Genomic DNA, 21,217 nt, shown 5'->3' with positions numbered 1-21,217 from the left:
AATGACAGGGGGTGATCAGGGTAATCAGGGTGATCACCCCCCTGTCACTGATCACCCCCCCTGTAAGGCTCCATTCAGAAATCCGCATGATTTTTTACGGATCCATGGATACATGGATCGGATCCACAGAACGCATGCGGACGTCTGAATGGAGCCTTACAGGGGGGTTATCAATGACAGGGGGTGATCAGGGTAATCAGGGTGATCACCCCCCTGTCACTGATCACCCCCCCTGTAAGGCTCCATTCAGACATCCGCATGATTTTTTACGGATCCATGGATACATGGATCGGATCCACAGAACGCATGCGGACGTCTGAATGGAGCCTTACAGGGGGGTTATCAATGACAGGGGGTGATCAGGGTAATCAGGGTGATCACCCCCCTGTCACTGATCACCCCCCCTGTAAGGCTCCATTCAGAAATCCGCATGATTTTTTACGGATCCATGGATACATGGATCGGATCCACAGAACGCATGCGGACGTCTGAATGGAGCCTTACAGGGGGGTTATCAATGACAGGGGGTGATCAGGGTAATCAGGGTGATCACCCCCCTGTCACTGATCACCCCCCCTGTAAGGCTCCATTCAGACATCCGCATGATTTTTTACGGATCCATGGATACATGTATCGGATCCACAGAACGCATGCGGACGTCTGAATGGAGCCTTACAGGGGGGTTATCAATGACAGGGGTGATCAGGGTAATCAGGGTGATCACCCCCCTGTCACTGATCACCCCCCCTGTAAGGCTCCATTCAGACGTCCGCATGATTTTTTACGGATCCATGGATACATGGATCGGATCCACAAAACGCATGCGGACGTCGGAATGGAGCCTTACAGGGGGCTTATCAATGACAGGGGATGATCAGGGTGATCACCCCCCTGTCATTGATCACCCCCCCTGTAAGGCTCCATTCAGACGTCCGCATGATTTTTACGGATCCATGGATACATGGATCGGATCCGTAAAAATCATGCGGACGTCTGAATGGAGCCTTACAGGGGGGTGATCAATGACATGGGGGTGATCAATGACAGGGGGTGATCAGGGAGTGTATATGGGTGATCACCCGCCTGTCATTGATCACCCCCCTGTAAGGCTCCATTCAGACGTCCGTATGCTTTTTGCGGATCCGATCCATGTATCCGTGGATCCGTAAAAATCATACGGACGTCTGAACGGAGCCTGACAGGGAGGTGATCAATGACAGGGCGGTGATCAATGACAGGGGGGTGATCAGGGAGTTTATATGGGGTGATCATGGGTGATCATGGGTTTATAAGGGGTTAATAAGTGACGGGGGGGGGTGTAGTGTAGTGTAGTGTTTGGTGGGACTGTACTGACCTACCTGAGTCCTCTGGTGGTCGATCCTAACAAAAGGGACCACCAGAGGACCAGGTAGGAGGTATATTAGACGCTGTTATGAAAACAGCGTCTAATATACCTGTTAGGGGTTAAAAAATTCGGATCTCCAGCCTGCCAGCGAGCGATCGCCGCTGGCAGGCTGGAGATCCACTCGCTTACCTTCCGTTCCTGTGAGCGCGCGCGCCTGTGTGCGCGCGTTCACAGGAAATCTCGCGTCTCGCGAGATGACGCGCCGATGCGTGACTGTGCGCCAGCCTGCCACCTCCGGAACGCACATGTGCGTTAGGCGGTCCGGAGGTGGATAAAAACATGGTAACATTTAATTCTTTGTGTGTTATTAGGTTAAGCAGACTGTGATTGTCTATTGTTGTGACTTAGATGAAGATCAGATCACATTTTATGACCAATTTGTGCAGAAATCCATATAATTCCAAAGGGTTCACATACTTTTTCTTTCAACTGTATAATATACTTTCTAACATAGAAAGTATATTATAGTGCATTTGTATTGTGCAGCAGTTGTGTGCGGTTCTGCTGAGATACTGCAGCTATATAGAGGGACAAATGCTATTGGAACAACTAATTGCAACTGGTGTGATATACATTTTGCCCCCCAATAAACTGATTAAGGGGTGCGATATACCTTCTTCAACAAAATACTGATTGAGGGATGTGATATACCAGCTTCCACAAAATATTGATTGAGGCCTGCGATACACCGGCTTCCACCAAATATTGATTAAGGGGTTTGATATACCAGCTTCCAGCAAATACTTATTAAGGGGTTCTATATACCTGATTCCAAAAAATACTGATAGAGGGGATTGATATACCGGCATCCACCTAATATACTGTAGATTGAGGCCTGCTATACACTAGTGTTGATCACGAATATTCGAATTGTGAATTTTTATTGCAAATATCGGCACTGAAAGTATTCTTTCCTTCTCAATGCACCTTGATTCCTTTCTTTGTCTCCAAAGACAGGCGCCTGGATAACTTATTTCTCAATGACACATCCAGTATGATGTCATAAACAGCTCTGTAGTCTTGTAGTAGGTTGGTTTCGTCACAACTATATTCTAAATATTTGCAAATTCTTGAAGTGCCTGAAGTGTTAAGAAGAATAAGCTATATGGTGACATGGAGGTTGGGTGACATCATAAAAGAGGGTGACTATATTTACATTGATCTTCTGTCTGTATAAGGAACTGTTCCTAGTCCGCATTATTGTAATGAGAGCTGCAGCTGTTCTTGAACTGTAATCCAATATAGCTAATATTCAAAAAAAAAAAAACGAATGTAGAACAATATAGCTAATATAGTGTCATAATCTTTTTTTTTAACTTCAGATGAGAAAAAAATTACAACTATTAGACAAAGAATATAGCAGTATATTAGCTAAATTGCTCTATATTTGTTTTTTTCGAATATTCACTATATTGATATATATTTGTTTTTTTTTAGAATATTTCTAATATTCTAAAACAAGAATATATAGCAATATAGCAAATTATAATATTATAAACATTTGCATTACAAAAATTATCATTATGAAAATTCCAATTACGGAAATTTGCAATCAACGCTACTTCTAAAGTCAAAGATATTGCAGCCTTCTTATTGGCCCACAAGCTAGAAGCAGGGAGGGATCATGTGTACTGATTAAAAAACAAATCTCAAATATTCGCTATATTGCTATATATTCTTGTTTTAGAATATCACTAATATTCAAAAAAAATGAATATATAGCACTATATCGAATATATTCATTTTTTAGAATATTTGTCTTTTTTTCCATCTGAAGTCATAATCCCTCCCTGCTTCTTGCTTGTGGGCCGATGAGAAGGCTGCAATATCTTTGACTTTAGGAGTAGCGTTAATTGCGAATTTTCATATTGCAAATTTTCGGAATATTATAATTCGCTATATTGCTATATATTCTTGTTTTAAAATATTAAGAATATTCTAAAAAGCAAATATATAGCAATATAACGAATATTTGGAGAAAAAAAGAATATAGAGCAGTTTAGCTAATATAGTGCTATAATCTTCTTTGTCTAATATTTATAATATTTTTCTCATCTGAAGTACAGATTGGAAAAAAATGACAACTATAAAAAAAGTTTATAGCACTATATTAGCTAAATTGTTCTACATTCGTTATTTTTCAAAATATTCTCTATATTGCTATATATTCTTGTTTTAGAATATTACGAATATTCTAAAAACCTAATATATTTTTTTTTTTGAATATTCATCTTTTTTTTAATCTGTACAGTTGTTCCACTTTGGCATACTGCTCCCCGACAAGTGTCCCCATCACCATGGGAACAACTGGGGGTAAGAATATACCATCAGATCTGAGTTTTCACGATCTCATTGATTCTTATTACGAAAATTTGCATTAAGAAAATTCTCATTACAAATATTTGCATTACAAAAATTCACAATCAACACTACTCCTAACGTATATTCGAATTTGCGAATATTCGATGAATATTCGATGAAATATTTGCGAAATATTGCGGATTCGAATATGACCCCTGCTGGTCATCAATACTCTCTAAATGTGTATTAATGTTTATTACGGGATATATGTTTATGTAATGTTTGCTGTACGGCTTTCTTTATGTCTTTATTCCTCAGACTGTATATAATGGGGTTAATAAATGGGGTAAATACAGTATACAGCAGAGAGAGGATTTTACTACTGACCCAAGTTTTTTCTCTCTTAGGGAAAACATAAACACTAAATATAGTCCAGAAAAAAATGGAGACCACAATGAGGTGGGAGCTACAGGTGGAGAAGGCTTTCTGTCTACCAGTACTGGATGGGATCCTTAAGACTGATATCACAATGTAAATATAAGACACTACAATGATTGAGGTTGGGACCATTACAGATGGAGGTCCCAAAACCAAAATCTCCAAGTGAACAAAGAAGGTGTCAGAACAGGAAAGTACTAGTAAGGGGACAAGATCACAGAATAAATGGTCAATGATATTTGACCCACAAAAGTTTAGTTTTGATGTTGTTATCATATTAATGAATGAAAAAACATTTCCAATTAACCAACTAATAATGATTGATGTAACACAAAATATATTCGTCATGATGGAAGTGTAACGGAGGGGATTACAGATGGCCACATATCTGTCATAAGACATCACAGCGAGAAGAAGACATTCAAATGCATCCGTGCCAACAAAAAAATACAACTGAGTCATACAACCAATAAAACTGACGGTTCCTCCATTATTCAGTAGGATGTGGAGCAGGTTGGGGACAATATTTGTGGATAATAAGATGTCACTGATGGACAGTTGTGAGATGAAGAAGTACATTGGGGTGTGGAGGTTATTGGTGGTGGACACCAGGATGATGATCAGGAGGTTCCCACATATTGTGGCAATGAAAACAACAAGAAACAGAAGAAATAGAAGATTTCTCAAAAGTTGGCTGCCTTGAAATCCTAAGAGGAGAAACTCTGTGACCACAGTCAGATTTGTCTGCAAGTAGAATAATAAATTAAAAGAAACATATAATAACATTAAGCCAGGCTGTGATTTTTTATTTATTTGTAACACTAAATTATTAGACATATGACTATGACATCCACTAGATATGGGGCATGAACCATATGTTGGTAGCCTAAATCTCTCACCCTTATAAATGGAGATTTCTGAGATGATACCACATTAGGGCAAAGGCAGGAAATGGTAATGCTGAGGCCAGTGATTGGCCACAGTGGCCACAAGTTGTCATTGTGGTGCTTCCTTTGTTATTTTATACCATTACCTGCCTTTGCCCCAGTTTGTTATGATCTTAGACAATATCTTGAAATTATTCTAAATCTGAACCTCACATTTGTATAATTGTTGTTTTAGTTAATTTTTTAATTGTTTCTAACACAAGCGCAGTTTTGTCTGGATTGCATTCAGTGTTTTATTTATTTATTTATTTTCATGCAGATACTATCAGTTTTGGTGTGTTTTTGATGCACATGAAAAAGAAAAAGTAGAAAAACAAAGTATATCCCCTTGCAACTATTAGAGAAAAACGCTTTGCATCTGGATGCAATGTATTTTTCACAGAAGCCCCATTCACTTCTAAGGGATTTGGGCTGCGTAGAAAATGCAGAATACAGAACATGCAGAGACTTTTACATAACACAGAGATGATGCTTGAAAAACAACGCTCATGTACACAGACCCATAGAAATGAATGGGTCAGGATTAGGGTTGAGCGAACCCAAACTGTAAAGTTTGGGTTCGTACCGAACTTTAGGGTTTTTGGAACCTGAACTCGATCTTTTCAGTAAAAGTTCTGGTTCTGGTTCGGTGTTTGGCGAGTTAATGGCGCTTTTTTAAAGGCTGCTTTTTTAAAGTGTTTCACTCTGTGCCCTTAGAGGCCATCACAGCCATGCCTACTAATGGCATGGCTGTGATTGGCCAGAGCAGCATGTGACCCAGCCTCTATTTAAGCTGGAGTCACTTCACTCTGCTGTTACTAGTGTAGGGAGAGGATGCTGCTGCTGTGAGGGACAGAATAGGAAATAATCTTTAATCAGAAGTGCTTGTTAACTCAGCGATCTACCTAGATTTAGTTTTGTGGGTGCAGTGCACAATCTTTTTACCCTGCCCTGAGCCCAGTGACACAGAAAAATAACTTTTATCCATCTGTTAGTTAGGTGGGCGGCGGCGGCCATTTTATGCAAGCTCGGTGCACCAGAACTGCATATGTGCTTTTGTGACATTCAAATCCAAGCTTGAAATACTGCCATAATATTCTGGGTTTAAAAAAACACAATTTTTTGCAATATCCTATATCTGGTGCCTTTTCAGCATTTGTCAGTGTGAAATACAAGCTTGCTTTACATCAATAACTTTCTTGGTTTAAATAAACACCCATTTTTGGCAATAACCTACATCTGGGGCATTTGCTGCATTTGTTAGTGTGACATACAAGCTAGAAATATTGCAATGATATTTTGGGTTTAAAAAAACACCCTTTTAGGGCAAAATACTGCAGCTCAAGGAGGTCATGTTTTGCAGTGTAATAGTGGCTGAAGTTCATGGAAAGTTTCCTGGCCTTTTTCAGGATGTCTTGCAGTTGAGTTAAAGACTTATTGAAACACTTATAACTAAATTAAAGAAGTGTGCCATTCAGGGTGCATGGGTCAGCTCTAGGGTTGAGCGAACCCTAGCTTCAAAGTTCGGGCTTGTACCGAACTTTGCGAGTTCGGGTACCCGAACCCAGAATTTTCCATTGAAGTTTGTGTTCGGGTGATTTTATTATTTTCTAATACAACATAGTTATAACGGAAAATAATAGCATTCTTAAGACAGAATGCTAAATATAATAGCCACTTGATCGCACAGCTGGTATCCTCTTCTTTTTTCAGGTCCTTCTACCTTTATCCATCAGGACCTGCGATGATGTTACCGCACTCACCACGTGGTGAGTGCGGTGACGTCATCGCAGGCCCTTTTGCACGTTCTGCAGAAAGAAGAAAGAAGAGGATAACAGCTGTGCGATCAAGTGGATGAGATGAGTTATTTTTATTATTTTAAACCACTCTGTCTTAGGAATGCTATTATTTTCCATCGTAAACATGTTATAATGGAAAATAATGAAAGTGAAGTTTGAGTCCCCATTGATTTTTAATGGGGTCTGGGTTTAGGGTCAAGTTCGGGTCCCAAATCTGAACTTTGACCTGAAGTTTGGCTGAACCCAGCGAACCCGAACGTCCACGGGTTCGCTGATCCCTAGTCTGATGTGTGAGATACAAGGTATTATAGATGCAGTGTGTATGGATTAGAGATGAGCCAAATAGTCAAGATTTGTTTAGGGTCCGGCTCGCCAAATTGTAAAAGTTTGGTTTGGACCCAAATCAGTTTGGGCCAAACTAAATTGTCTCCAATTGCCCTGAAAGTTGGTGTATAACCCCCTCTAGCTTCCTAGGACTAGGAGTTTTAGGAAAACTTGTTATCTCTTTTTATTTATTTCTTTTGAATTTATACCCCCCCCCCCCAAGCTTTTGAATGTAATGACAGCAATAGTAAATAATGTCACTGTGACACTGACAAACATAGCTGTGGGGACACGCACAGTTGACGGTATTAATATACAGGGGGATTTATAAAGACATAGGGGCACATTTAATAAGACCAGACTTTTTTGTGCTGGTCTCTACATAACTTTGGTGCATACACTGCCGGTCTAAATGTAAGACAGCTTCCGAAGTGTCTAATGTAAGACAGCTTCCAAAGTGTCTAAATGTAAGACAGCTTCCAAAGTGTCTAATGTAAGACAGCTTCCAAAGTGTCTAATGTAAGACAGCTTCCAAAGTGTCTAAATGTAAGACAGCTTCCAAAGTGTCTAAATGTAAGACAGCTTCCAAAGTGTCTAATGTAAGACAGCTTCCAAAGTGTCTAATGTAAGACAGCTTCCAAAGTGTCTAAATGTAAGACAGCTTCCAAAGTGTGTAAATGTAAGACAGCTTCCATAGTGTCTAATGTAAGACAGCTTCCAAAGTGTGTAAATGTAAGACAGCTTCCAAAGTGTCTAATGTAAGACAGCTTCCAAAGTGGTCCTACATGTAAGACAGCTTCCAAAGTGTCTAATGTAAGACAGCTTCCAAAGTGTCTAAATGTAAGACAGCTTCCAACAAGTGTCTAATGTAAGACAGCTTCCAAAGTGTCTAATGTAAGACAGCTTCCAAAGTGTCTAATGTAAGACAGCTTCCAAAGTGTGTAATGTAAGACAGCTTCCAAAGTGTCTAATGTAAGACAGCTTCCGAAGTGTCTAATGTAAGACACCTTCCAAAGTGTCTAATGTAAGACAGCTTCCAAAGTGTCTAAATGTAAGACAGCTTCCAAAGTGTCTAATGTAAGACAGCTTCCAAAGTGTCTAATGTAAGACAGCTTCCAAAGTGTCTACATGTAAGACAGCTTCCAAAGTGTCTAATGTAAGACAGCTTCCCAAAGTGTCTAAATGTAAGACAGCTTCCAAAGTGTCTAATGTAAGACAGCTTCCAAGTGTCTAATGTAAGACAGCTTCCAAAGTGTCTAATGTAAGACAGCTTCCAAAGTGTCTAATGTAAGACAGCTTCCAAAGTGTCTAATGTAAGACAGCTTCCAAAGTGTCTAATGTAAGACAGCTTCCAAAGTGTCTAAATGTAAGACAGCTTCCAAAGTGTCTAATGTAAGACAGCTTCCAAAGTGTCTAATGTAAGACAGCTTCCAAAGTGTCTAATGTAAGACAGCTTCCAAAGTGTCTAATGTAAGACAGCTTCCAAAGTGTCTAATGTAAGACAGCTTCCAAAGTGTGTAATGTAAGACAGCTTCCAAAGTGTCTAATGTAAGACAGCTTCCAAAGTGTCTAATGTAAGACAGCTTCCAAAGTGTCTAATGTAAGACAGCTTCCAAAGTGTCTAAATGTAAGACAGCTTCCAAAGTGTCTAATGTAAGACAGCTTCCAAAGTGTCTAATGTAAGACAGCTTCCAAAGTGTCTAATGTAAGACAGCTTCCAAAGTGTCTAATGTAAGACAGCTTCCAAAGTGTCTAATGTAAGACAGCTTCCAAAGTGTGCTAATGTAAGACAGCTTCCAAAGTGTCTAATGTAAGACAGCTTCCAAAGTGTCTAAATGTAAGGACAGCTTCCAAAGTGTCTAATGTAAGACAGCTTCCAAAGTGTCTAATGTAAGACAGCTTCCAAAGTGTCTAATGTAAGACAGCTTCCAAAGTGTCTAATGTAAGACAGCTTCCAAAGTGTCTAATGTAAGACAGCTTCCAAAGTGTCTAATGTAAGACAGCTTCCAAAGTGTCTAATGTAAGACAGCTTCCAAAGTGTCTAATGTAAGACAGCTTCCAAAGTGTCTAATGTAAGACAGCTTCCAAAGTGTCTAATGTAAGACAGCTTCCAAAGTGTCTAATGTAAGACAGCTTCCAAGTGTCTAATGTAAGACAGCTTCCAAAGTGTGTAATGTAAGACAGCTTCCAAAGTGTGTTAATGTAAGACAGCTTCCAAAGTGTCTAATGTAAGACAGCTTCCAAAGTGTCTAATGTAAGACAGCTTCCAAAGTGTCTAAATGTAAGACAGCTTCCAAAGTGTCTAAATGTAAGACAGCTTCCAAAGTGTCTAATGTAAGACAGCTTCCAAAGTGTCTAATGTAAGACAGCTTCCAAAGTGTGTAAATGTAAGACAGCTTCCAAAGTGTCTAATGTAAGACAGCTTCCAAAGTGTCTAATGTAAGACAGCTTCCAAAGTGTCTAATGTAAGACAGCTTCCAAAGTGTCTAATGTAAGACAGCTTCCAAAGTGTCTAATGTAAGACAGCTTCCAAAGTGTCTAATGTAAGACAGCTTCCAAAGTGTGTAAATGTAGACAGCTTCCAAAGTGTGTAATGTAAGACAGCTTCCAAAGTGTGTAATGTAAGACAGCTTCCAAGTGTCTAATGTAAGACAGCTTCCATAAGTGTCTAATGTAAGACAGCTTCCAAGTGTCTAAATGTAAGACAGCTTCCAAAGTGTCTAATGTAAGGACAGCTTCCAAAGTGTCTAATGTAAGACAGCTTCCAAAGTGTCTAATGTAAGACAGCTTCCAAAGTGTCTAATGTAAGACAGCTTCCAAAGTGTCTAAATGTAAGACAGCTTCCAAAGTGTGTAAATGTAAGACAGCTTCCAAAGTGTCTAATGTAAGACAGCTTCCAAAGTGTGTAATGTAAGACAGCTTCCAAAGTGTCTAATGTAAGACAGCTTCCAAAGTGTCTAATGTAAGACAGCTTCCAAAGTGTGTAATGTAAGACAGCTTCCAAAGTGTCTAAATGTAAGACAGCTTCCAAAGTGTCTAATGTAAGGACAGCTTCCAAAGTGTGCTAATGTAAGACAGCTTCCAAAGTGTCTAATGTAAGACAGCTTCCAAAGTGTGTAAATGTGAAGACAGCTTCCAAAGTGTCGTAATGTAAGACAGCTTCCAAAGTGTGTAATGTAAGACAGCTTCCAAAGTCCTCTAAATGTAAGACAGCTTCCAAAGTGTGTAAATGTAAGACAGCTTCCAAAGTGTCTAATGTAAGACAGCTTCCATAGTGTCTAATGTAAGACAGCTTCCGAAGTGTCTAAATGTAAGACAGCTTCCAAAGTGTGTAAATGTAAGACAGCTTCCAAAGTGTCTAAATGTAAGACAGCTTCCAAAGTGTGTAAATGTAAGACAGCTTCCAAAGTGTCTAATGTAAGACAGCTTCCAAAGTGTCTAAATGTAAGACAGCTTCCAAAGTGTCTAAATGTAAGACAGCTTCCAAAGTGTGTAAATGTAAGACAGCTTCCAAAGTGTCTAAATGTAAGACAGCTTCCAAAGTGTCTAATGTAAGACAGCTTCCAAAGTGTCTAATGTAAGACAGCTTCCAAAAGGTGTAATGTAAGACAGCTTCCAAAGTGTCTAATGTAAGACAGCTTCCAAAGTGTGTAAATGTAAGACAGCTATCAAAGTGTCTAAATGTAAGACAGCTTCCAAAGTGTCTAATGTAAGACAGCTTCCAAAGTGTCTAAATGTAAGACAGCTTCCAAAGTGTGCAGATCTCAGCCCCCTGATCGGGTGCTGCCAGGCAGCAGGGGGCAGACCCCCCTTCCTCCCCATTTTTAAATTCATTGGTGGCCAGTGCGGCCCCCCCTCCCTCCCTCCCTCCCCAGTATTCAATTCATTAGTGGCCAGTGCGGCCCCCCTGTCCCCCTCTAATTAAAATCACCCCCCCCAATCATTGATGGCAGAGGAGAGTTCCGAATTTTAGAAGCATTATACTTACATGCGCTGTCTGTGGCCGGCCGGTCGGTCCTCCTACTGGTAAATGATAGGTCTGTGCTATAAATAATGTGCCGCACCAACCTGTCACTTACCAGTAGGAGGAGCGCCCGGCCGGCGATAGACAGAGCAGGTAAGTATAATGCTTCTAAAATTGCTAAGTAACCATGGCAGCCAGAACTGCAGTAGCGTTCTGGCTGCCATGGTAACCGATCGGAGCCCCAGCGATTAAACTGGGACTACGATCGGAACTGTCCGCTGCCACCAATGATGGGGGGGTGCGGCACCTGAGAAGTTAATTGTGCGGATCACAGCCCCCTATAAGAGATCGGGTGCTGCCAGGCAGCAGGGGGCCGTTATGTACACAGTTCTTAGTATAATCTAACTTGAAGCGTTCCCATCACTATGGGAACGCCTCTGTGTTAGAATATACTGTCGGATCGGAGTTTTCACGATGTGAAAACTCAGATCTGAAAAATATGTTATGCAGATGGATCCGTTCTGAACGGGTGCAAGCGTTTGCATTATAGGTGCGGATCCGCCTGTTCAGATACCAGACGGATCCGCACCGAACGCAAGTGTGAAAGTAGCCTTAAAAACATCCTAAAATCTAATTGTGAGACGTACATACTGTATGGGAATAAAAGGTTAATTGTACCCCTTTATGGTATAATGTGCACTTTAGTGAATTTAATATGATTGATGATATTGAATTTTGGGAAAGGAAGGGAACAATTAGGGTTGAGCAAATGATACACAATGGTGACATCAGGACTTTAGTGGATATATTTGGGCACAGAGATGTTAATATATCAGATAAGTATAAATATTTTCAGGTTAAACACGCTCTTATGTGCACTAAAGATAGGTTTTCACAATCAACTCACATCACTTTATGGATTGGTGTTTTAATTTATATCAGAATAGTATGTCTATTTCACTAATTTATAGTCAATTGTGAGTAGAAATGGGTAAAATTAATAAGTTTAGAAGTGAAGTGAAATGGGGTCAAGAAATAGGGAATAATAAAACATTAAAAAGGGAAGTAATATATAGAAATATTCGGAAAATCTCTATATCTGGGAATCACAGGTTAATTCAGTATAGGATTCTACACCATTTATATTATACACCTCTTTCGCTCTCCCAGTTCTATAATAATGTCTCAGATAGATGTCGTAGATGCCAGGCTCAACGAGCAGATTGTATACATCTTATCTGGTTATGTCCTGTGATTCAGGGTTTCTGGACCAACGTCTTTTCTGAGCTCCGTAGATGTTCCTCACTTAATTACGACACAGATATAACTACTGTTGTCTTAGGTTCCCCCCATAAAATATGATTTGGATGAAGTCGCTGATGCTGGCCAGGGTTGTAGATGCCAGGAACTGGGGCTCAAATAACCCTTTGGCTGTATCTGCATGGCATCAACTTGTTGATAAAGTGAAGAAATATGAAAAACTCGCTATTCATAATAAGAGTCAGAGAATTAGATGGGATAGAACTTGGTCAACATGGCCATAAGGTGGTCCTGTTCGCCATGGATGTGCTCCGAGACAATGAGGGTGGGTGAGTAGTATTAAATAGGATGTTTTTTATATAAATTTTGTAATCATGAGGGATAAGTTGAGTAAATTGGTGGATATTTATTGTATTTGTGTACCATCATGTTATTTAAATTGTTATGTTTGGGATATAAAATAAAGATAACATACTACATAAGGCCGAAAAAATACATTTGTCCATCCAGTTCGGCCGGTCATCCTGCAAGTTGATCCAGAGGAAGGCAAAAAAAAACCTGTGAGGTAGAAGCCAATTTTCCTCACTTTAGGGGAATAAAAATTCCTTCCCGACTCCAATCAGGCATCAGAATAACTCCCTGGATCAACGACCCCTCTCTAGTAGCTATAGCCTGTAATATTATTACGCTCCAGAAATACATCCAGGCCCCTCCTGAATTCCTTTATTGTACTCACCATCACCACCTCCTCAGGTAGAGAGTTCCATAGTCTCACTGCTCTTACCGTAAAGAATCCTCTTCTATGTTTGTGTACAAACCTTCTTTCCTCCAGACGCAGAGGATGTCCCCTCGTCACAGTCACCGTCCTGGGAATGAATAGATGATGGGATAGATCTCTGTACTGACCCCTGATATATTTATACGTATTAATTAGATCTCCTCTCAGTCGTCTTTTTTCTAAAGTGAATAACCCTAATTTTGATAATCTTTCAGGGTACTGTAGTTGCCCCATTCCAGTTATTACTTTAGTTGCCCTCCTCTGGACCCTCTCCAGTTCTGCTATGTTTGCCTTGTTCACTGGAGCCCAGAACTGTACACAGTACTCCATGTGTGGTCTGACTAATGATTTGTAAAGTGGTAGGACTATGTTCTCATCACGGGCATCTATGCCCCTTTTGATGCAACCCATTATCTTATTGGCCTTGGCAGCAGCTGCCTAACACTGTTTTTTGCAGCTTAGTTTGCTGTTTATTAAAATTCCTAGATCCTTTTCCATGTCAGTGTTACCGAGTGTTTTACCATTTAATAAGTACGGGTGACTTGCATTATTCCTTCCCATGTGCATAACTTTACATTTGTCAGTGTTAAACCTCATCTGCCGCTTATCTGCCCAAGCCTCCAATCTATCCAGATCGCTCTGTAGTAGTATACTGTCCTCTGTAGTATATATATACAGTATACTGTCCTCTGTAGTATATATACAGTATACTGTCCTCTTCAGTGTTAATTGCTTTACACAGTTTAGTGTCATCTGCGAAAATTGATATTTTACTATGCAAGCCTTCTACAAGATCATTAATAAATATATTGAAGAGAATAGGGCCCAATACTGACCCCTAAGGTACTCCACTAGTGACAGTGATCCAATCTGAGTATTTACCATTAATAACCACCCTCTGTTTTCTATCATTGAGCCAGTTACTTACCCACATACAGATGTTTTCTCCCAGTCCGAGCATTCTCATTTTATATACTAACCTTGTATGTGGTACAGTGTCAAATGCTTTGGAGAAGTCCATATATACGACATCCATTGATTCGCCGCTGTCAAGTCTAGAACTTACCTCCTCATAGAAACTGATTAAATTTGTTTGACATGACCGATCCCTCACGAAGCCATGCTGATATGGCGTTATTTGCTTATTTCCGTTAAGATGCTCTAACATAGCATCTCTCAGAAAACCTTCAAACAGTTTACCCACAACAGATGTTAAACTTACCGGCCTATAGTTTCCAGGCTCTGTTTTTGGACCCTTTTTGAATATTGGCACCACATTTGCCATGCGCCAATCCTGTGGGACATTCCCTGTCAATATAGAATCTGCAAATATCATAAATAAGGGTCTGGCTATGACATTACTTAATTCCCTTAGGATACGGGGGTGTATGCCATCCGGTCCTGGCGATTTGTCTATTTTAATCTTTTTAAGTCGCTTTTGCACTTCTTCCTGGGTCAGACAGGACACTTTTAATGGGGAATTTATTTCAACATTCGGCATGTCATCTGACAGTTTATTTTCCTCAGTGAATACATTGGAGAAAAAAATATTTAGCAGCTTTGCTTTCTCCTCGTCGCTCTCTGCGACTCCCCCCTCATTACTCTTTAACGGGCCGACACCTTCAGATTTATACTTTTTAACATTTATATAATTGAAGAACATTTTAGGGTTAGTTTTACTCTCTTTGGCAATTAATCTCTCGGTCTCTAGTTTGGCCGCTTTTATTTGTTTTTTACATGTTCTATTTTTTTCCTTATAGTTTTTCAGTGCTTCCGTGCTACCTTCCTGTTTTAGTGTTTTATATGCTTTCTTTTTGTCATTTATTGCTTTATTTACAGTTCTGTTTATCCACATTGGTTTCTTTTTGTTCCTTAACCTTTTATTCCCATACGGTATGTGAATAAAAGGTTAAGGAACAAAAAGTAACTCAATAAAAAAACAAAAAGAAAAAAAAACACTAATAGACCTGACAGAACAACAGATGTGCAGGTTGGGGGACACCTGGGATATAGTGACCATAAAGTAATAACCTTCCAATTATTCTTGAAACCAGAGTTTCTAAAAGGAGGAACAAAAATACCAAAACTTCAAAAAAGCAAACTTTAGCCAACTAAGAGAGGCCATAGGCCTAACTAACTGGGAAAAAGTCCTCAAAAATAAAAATACAGTCACAAAATTTAATATTTTTAAAAACATCCTAAAATCAAATTGTGAGAGGTACATACCGTATGGGAATAAAAGGTTAAGGAACAAAAAGAAACCAATGTGGATAAATAGAACTGTAAATAAAGCAATAAATGACAAAAAGAAAGCATTTAAATCACTAAAACAAGAGTGTAGCGAGGAAGCACTGAAAAATAATAAGGAAAAAAATGTATATGTAAAAAACAAATAAAAGCCACCAAACTAGAGACCGAAAGATTAATTGCCAAAGAAAGCAAAACTAATCCTATGCTCTTCAATTATATAAATGGTAAAAAGTATAAATCTGAAGGTGTCGGCCCTCTACAGAGCAATGAGGAGGGAGATGCAGAGAGCGATCAGGAGAAAGCAAAGCTATTAAATATTTTTTTTTTCTCCAATGTACTTACTGAGGAAAATAAACTGTCAGATGAAATGCAGAATGTGAAAGTTAATTCCCCATTAAAACTGCCCTGTCTTACCCAGGAAGAAGTACAACAGCGACTTAAAAAAATTAAAATAGACAAATTGCTAGGCCCAGATGGCATTTACCCCATATCCTAAGAGAATTAAGTAATGTCATAGCTAGACCCTTATTTCTGATATTTACAGACTCTATACTGACAGGGAGTGTTCCACAGGATTGGCGCATAGCAAATGTGGTGCCAATATTCAAAAAGGGTGCAAAAACAGACCCCGGAAACTATAGGCCGGTAAGTTTAACATCTGCTGTGGGTAAACTGTTTGAAGGTTTTCTAAGAGATGCTATCTTGGAAGATTTCAATGAAAACAAACAAATTATATGGAACTATGGAACTCTCTGCCTGAGGAGGTGGTGATGGTGAGTACAATAACGAATTTCAAGAGGGGCCTGGATATATTTCTGGAGTGTAATAATATTATAGGCTATAGCTACTAGAGAGGGGTTGTTGATCCAGGCAGTTATTCTGATTGCCTGATTGGAGTCGGGAAGGAATTTTTTATTCCCCTAAAGTGGGGAAAATTGGCTTCTACCTCACAGTTTTTTTTTCCTTCCTCTGGATCAACTTGCAGGATAACAGGCCGAACTGGATGGACAAATGTATTTTTTCGGCCTTATGTACTATGTTACTATGTTACTACATCATATCAGCATGGCTTCATGAGTGATCAGTCACATCAAACTAATTTAATCAGTTTCTATGAGGAGGTAAGTTCTAGACTTGACAGTGGTGAATCAATGGATGTTGTATATCTGGACTTCTCCAAAGCATTTGACACTGTACCACATACAAGGTTAGTATATAAAATGAGAATGCTTGGACTGGGAGAAAACTTCTATATGTGGGTAAGTAAGTGGCTCAGTGATAAAAAAACAGAGGGTGGTTATTAATAGTACACACTCAGATTAGGTCACTGTGACTAGCAAAGGACCTCAGGGGTTAGTATTGGGCCCTACTCTCTTCAATATATTTATTAATGATCTTGTAGAAGGCTTGCATAGTAAAATATAAATTTTTGCAGATGACATTAAACTGTGTCAAGTAGATAACACTGAATAGGACTGAATACTGTATATACAGTACAGACCAAAAGTTTGGACACACCTTCTCATTCAAAGAGTTTTCTTTATTTTCATGACTATGAAAATTGTAGATTCACACTGAAGGCATCACAACTATCAATTAACACATGTGGAATTATATACATAACAAAAAAGTGTGAAACAACTGAAAATATGTCATATTCTAGGTTCTTCAAAGTAGCCACCTTTTGCTTTGATTACTGCTTTGCACACTCTTGGCATTCTCTTGATGAGCTTCAAGAGGTAGTCACCTGAAATAGTTTTCACTTCACAGGTGTGCCCTGTCAGGTTTAATACGTGGGATTTCTTTCCTTATAAATGGGGTTGGGACCATCAGTTGCATTGTGGAGAAGTCAAGTGGCTACAAAGCTGATAGTCCTACTGAAGTCCAGCTAAGTAAAGAAAAATGAGTGGCCATCATTACTTTAAGAAATGAAGGTCAGTCAGTCCGAAAAATTGGGAAAACTTTGAAAGTGTCCCCAAGTGCAGTCACAAAAACCATAAAGCGCTACAAAGAAACTGGCTCACATTCGGACCGCCCCAGGAAAGGAAGACCAAGAGTCACCTCTGCTGCGGAGGATAAGTTCATCCGAGTCACCAGCCTCAGAAATCGCAGGTTAACAGCAGCTCAGACTAGAGACCAGGTCAATGCCACACAGAGTTCTAGCAGCAGACACATCTCTAGAACAACTGTTAAGAGGAGACTGTGTGAATCAGGTCTTCATGGTAGAATATATGCTAGGAAACCACTGCTAAGAACAGGCAACAAGCAGAAGAGACTTGTTTGGGCTAAAGAACACAAGGAATGGACATTAGACCAGTGGAAATCTGTGCTTTGGTCTGATGAGTCCAAATTTGAGATCTTTGCTTCCAACCACTGTGTCTTTGTGCGACGCAGAAAAGGTGAACGGATGGACTCTACATGCATGGTTCCCACCGTGAAGCATGGAGGAGGAGGTGTGATGGTGTGGGGGTGCTTTGCTGGTGACACTGTTTGGGATTTATTCAAAATTGAAGACATACAGAACCAGCATGGCTACCACAGCATCTTGCAGCGGCATGCTATTCCATCCGATTTGCGTTTAGTTGGACCATCATTTATTTTTCAACAGGACAATGACCCCAAACACACCTCCAGGCTGTGTGAGGGCTATTTGACCATGAAGGAGAGTGATGGGGTGCTGCGCCAGATGACCCGGACTCCACAGTCACCGGACCTGAACCCAATCGAGATGGTTTGGGGTGAGCTGGACTGCAGAGTGAAGGCAAAAGGGCCAACAAGTGCTAAGCATCTCTGGGAACTCCTTCAAGACTGTTGGAAGACCATTTCAGGTGACTACCTCTTGAAGCTCATCAAGAGAATGCCAAGAATGTGCGAAGCAGTAATCAAAGCAAAAGGTGGCTACTTTGAAGAACCTAGAATATGACATATTTTAAGTTGTTTCACACTTTTTTGTTATGTATATAATTCCACATGTGTTAATTCGTACTTTTGATGCCTTCAGTGTGAATTTACAATTTTCATAGTCATGAAAATAAAGAAAACTCTTTAAATGAGAAGGTGTGTCCAAACTTTTGGTCTGTACTGTATATACTACAGAGGACAGTATACTGTACATATACACTACTGATGACAGTATACTACTACAGAGGGATCTGGATAGATTGGAGGCTTGGGCAGAGAAGAGGCAGATGAGGTTTAACACTGACAAATGTAAGGTTATGTACATGGAAAGTTATAATGCAAGTCACCAGTACATACTAAATGGAAAAACACTCGGTAACACTGACATGGAAAAGGACCTAGGAATTTTAATAAACAGCAAACTAAGCTGCAAAAAACAGTGTCAGGCAGCTGCTGCCAAGGCCAATAAGATATTGGGTTGCATAAAAAGGGGCATAGATGCCCGTGATGAGAACATAGTCCTGAAACTTTACAAATCGCTAGTCAGACTACACATGGAGTACTGTGTACAGTTCTGGGCTCCTGTGAACAAGGCAGACATAGCAGAGCTGGAGAGGCTACAGAGGAGGGCAACTAAAGTAATAACTGGAATGGCGCAACTACAGTACCCTGAAAGATTATCAAAATTTGGGTTATTCACTTTAGAAAAAAGACGACTGAGGGGAGATCTAATTACTGTGTATAAATATATCAGGGGTCAGTACAGAGATCACTCCCATCATCTATTTGTCCCCAGGACTGTGACTCTGACGAGGGGACGTCCTCTGCGTCTGGAGGAAAGAAGGTTTGTACACAAACATTGAAGAGGATTCTTTACAGAAGAGCAGTGAGACTATGGAGCTCTCTGCCTGAGGAGGTGGTGATGGTGAGTACAATAAAGGAATTCAGGAGGGGCCTGGATGTATTTCTGGAGTGTAATAATATTACAGGCTATAGCTACTAGAGAGGGGTCGCTGATCCAGGGAGTTATTCTGATGCCTGATTGGAGTCGGGAAGGAATTTTTTCCCCCTTAAATGGCAAAAATTGGCTTCTACCTCACAGGGATTTTTTGTGTTTCTCTTGATTAACTTGCAGGATAACAGGCTGAACTGGATGGACAAATGTCTTTTTTCGGCCTTATGTACTATTTTACTATGTAAAAGCAAAGAAAAAGTAAAAAAAAATTGCTTATACTCATCCTTTCCAGAAATGCTGTTCTGGGGGTCCCCACCAGTCTGTATGAATTGTCCTGCGGTGATGACACGCCATGAGTGTGTGACTACTGCAGACAATCACTTTATCTGTCTTCTGCTGAATATACAGGCATCAATGCTGAGGCCAGTGATCGGCTGCAGCGGTCATATCTGTATCTATGGCACATCATCACTGACAATACTGGTGAGGACCACCAGAGCTGTGCCATGGAGGATTCACCAGGTAAGTGTCAGTTATTTTTTTATGTTTTAGCATTTACTCAACTTTTAGTACATTTTTCAAAGTCTGGCCAAACCCTTCACATTGCAATGTCTACAGTGAGCTTTTCTCTCCAATTTCCTGGATATAAATCCCTGTCTTTGTGAAGTCTTCTTCTGCTGGTGTGAAGAAGGAGTCTGTAGAACCTGAGGACACCTCATCAGTCACATTCTGCACATGTTATTAGGAGTCTGCACTTCCATCCAGCAGTAATTCTTAGATCCCTGCAGTTTATAATCTCTTCTCTACATTATACCCAGAAGAAGCTGCTGATCAGTGGAGATCTGCAGCCAGGAGCACACATAGAATACAGTTTATATATTGGGGGGGACGTGGTTCTTCCTTTAAGCCATTTGTACACAATATGGAGCGCGGTTCACATTTTACAATAGACTTGATGAAGAAACCAAGTGGATTTGGAAACAGGACGTCCTTATACAGTCCAGGAGAAGAAATGTATGGAAGCCTATGGTGAGATGTGCAGGTGTCCTACTGGAGGAGCAGCAGACATTATACAGGGTTTATCCTGCACTGGAAGCTCGGCCGAGAGTTGGGTTTTACTTCTCTTCACTGTCTACATACATCTATGTGTAATTATTATATCTATATTATATCTATAAAAGAGTTTATAGTATTTTATACAATGTTACTGAAGATGACAGCATCATATACACAAACCATGTTTATTAGTAATACTACTACTATTACTACTACCAGCAATAATACACAAATGTACACTGATTCTGTACTTACAGCAGATGTTTCCTTGGAAATACTTTTCATCTTCCCATTATTAATACATCGATAAATAAAGAAATCCAGACCCTTCACAATGCAGAGATCTTGTGTGAGGAGATCAGGCACATGGTCATATATATACACACACATACAGTAAAGGGAATGGAGTGTGGAAAGTTTTCTCCATGACCTCATGTGTCTCCTGGGCTCCAGGAAACTTCTGATAATTAGTTTTCAAAAGATTAAACAAAGTTTCTTCAGGTAAAAGTTAAACTTTGTCAAATACTTGAGTAAAAAAGTAAAATAAAGTAAAATCTGCTGTAACTGTCTAATAGGTAGAATCTGGTAGATGGAAATAGAGAGCAGGCCATACACATAATGACTAGTGATGAGCATACCAAGGCATGTTTGGGTTCGATGGGTACGGAACTTGACCCTGAACACCGAACTCCACTGAAGTCAATGGGGAACAGAACTTTGAGGCTAAAAAATGGCTGTAAAAAAGTCATAGAAAGCCCTACAGGGCTGCAAAACCATCGCTGAATTTTCCCAAATAGATTACATTTGATCTGAATTTATTTAAACAAATCACATTTTAAAAATCTAGTATTTCCTGGCTG

At 39.8% G+C, this 21,217-nt stretch overlaps 1 protein-coding gene across 1 annotated transcript; it reads right to left on the bottom strand.

Moving 5' to 3' along the window:
• Positions 1 to 3,952: 3,952 nt before the first annotated feature.
• LOC122929289 (olfactory receptor 1361-like) lies at positions 3,953 to 20,642 on the bottom strand. Its single transcript, XM_044282807.1, has 2 exons — positions 20,613 to 20,642; positions 3,953 to 4,888 (listed from the first exon to the last, which is right to left on the bottom strand). Exons 1-2 carry the CDS (start codon positions 20,640 to 20,642, stop codon positions 3,953 to 3,955), a joined length of 966 nt encoding a protein of 321 aa, XP_044138742.1.
• Positions 20,643 to 21,217: the final 575 nt, after the last annotated feature.

Source organism: Bufo gargarizans, chromosome 2, assembly GCF_014858855.1.
Source record: "Bufo gargarizans isolate SCDJY-AF-19 chromosome 2, ASM1485885v1, whole genome shotgun sequence".
Lineage (NCBI taxonomy): Eukaryota > Metazoa > Chordata > Amphibia > Anura > Bufonidae > Bufo > Bufo gargarizans.
Note: the sequence above shows the minus strand (reverse complement) of the source record. Positions and strands in the feature narration are given on the sequence as shown.

Excerpts from the sequence above, each read along its gene's own strand:
- LOC122929289 (XM_044282807.1), bottom strand. The coding sequence starts at position 20,642 with ATGAAAAGTATTTCCAAGGAAACATCTGCT. Across the intron at positions 4,889-20,612 it reads TTTCCAAGGAAACATCTGCT|ACAAATCTGACTGTGGTCAC; the intron begins GTAAGTACAGAA and ends TTCTACTTGCAG.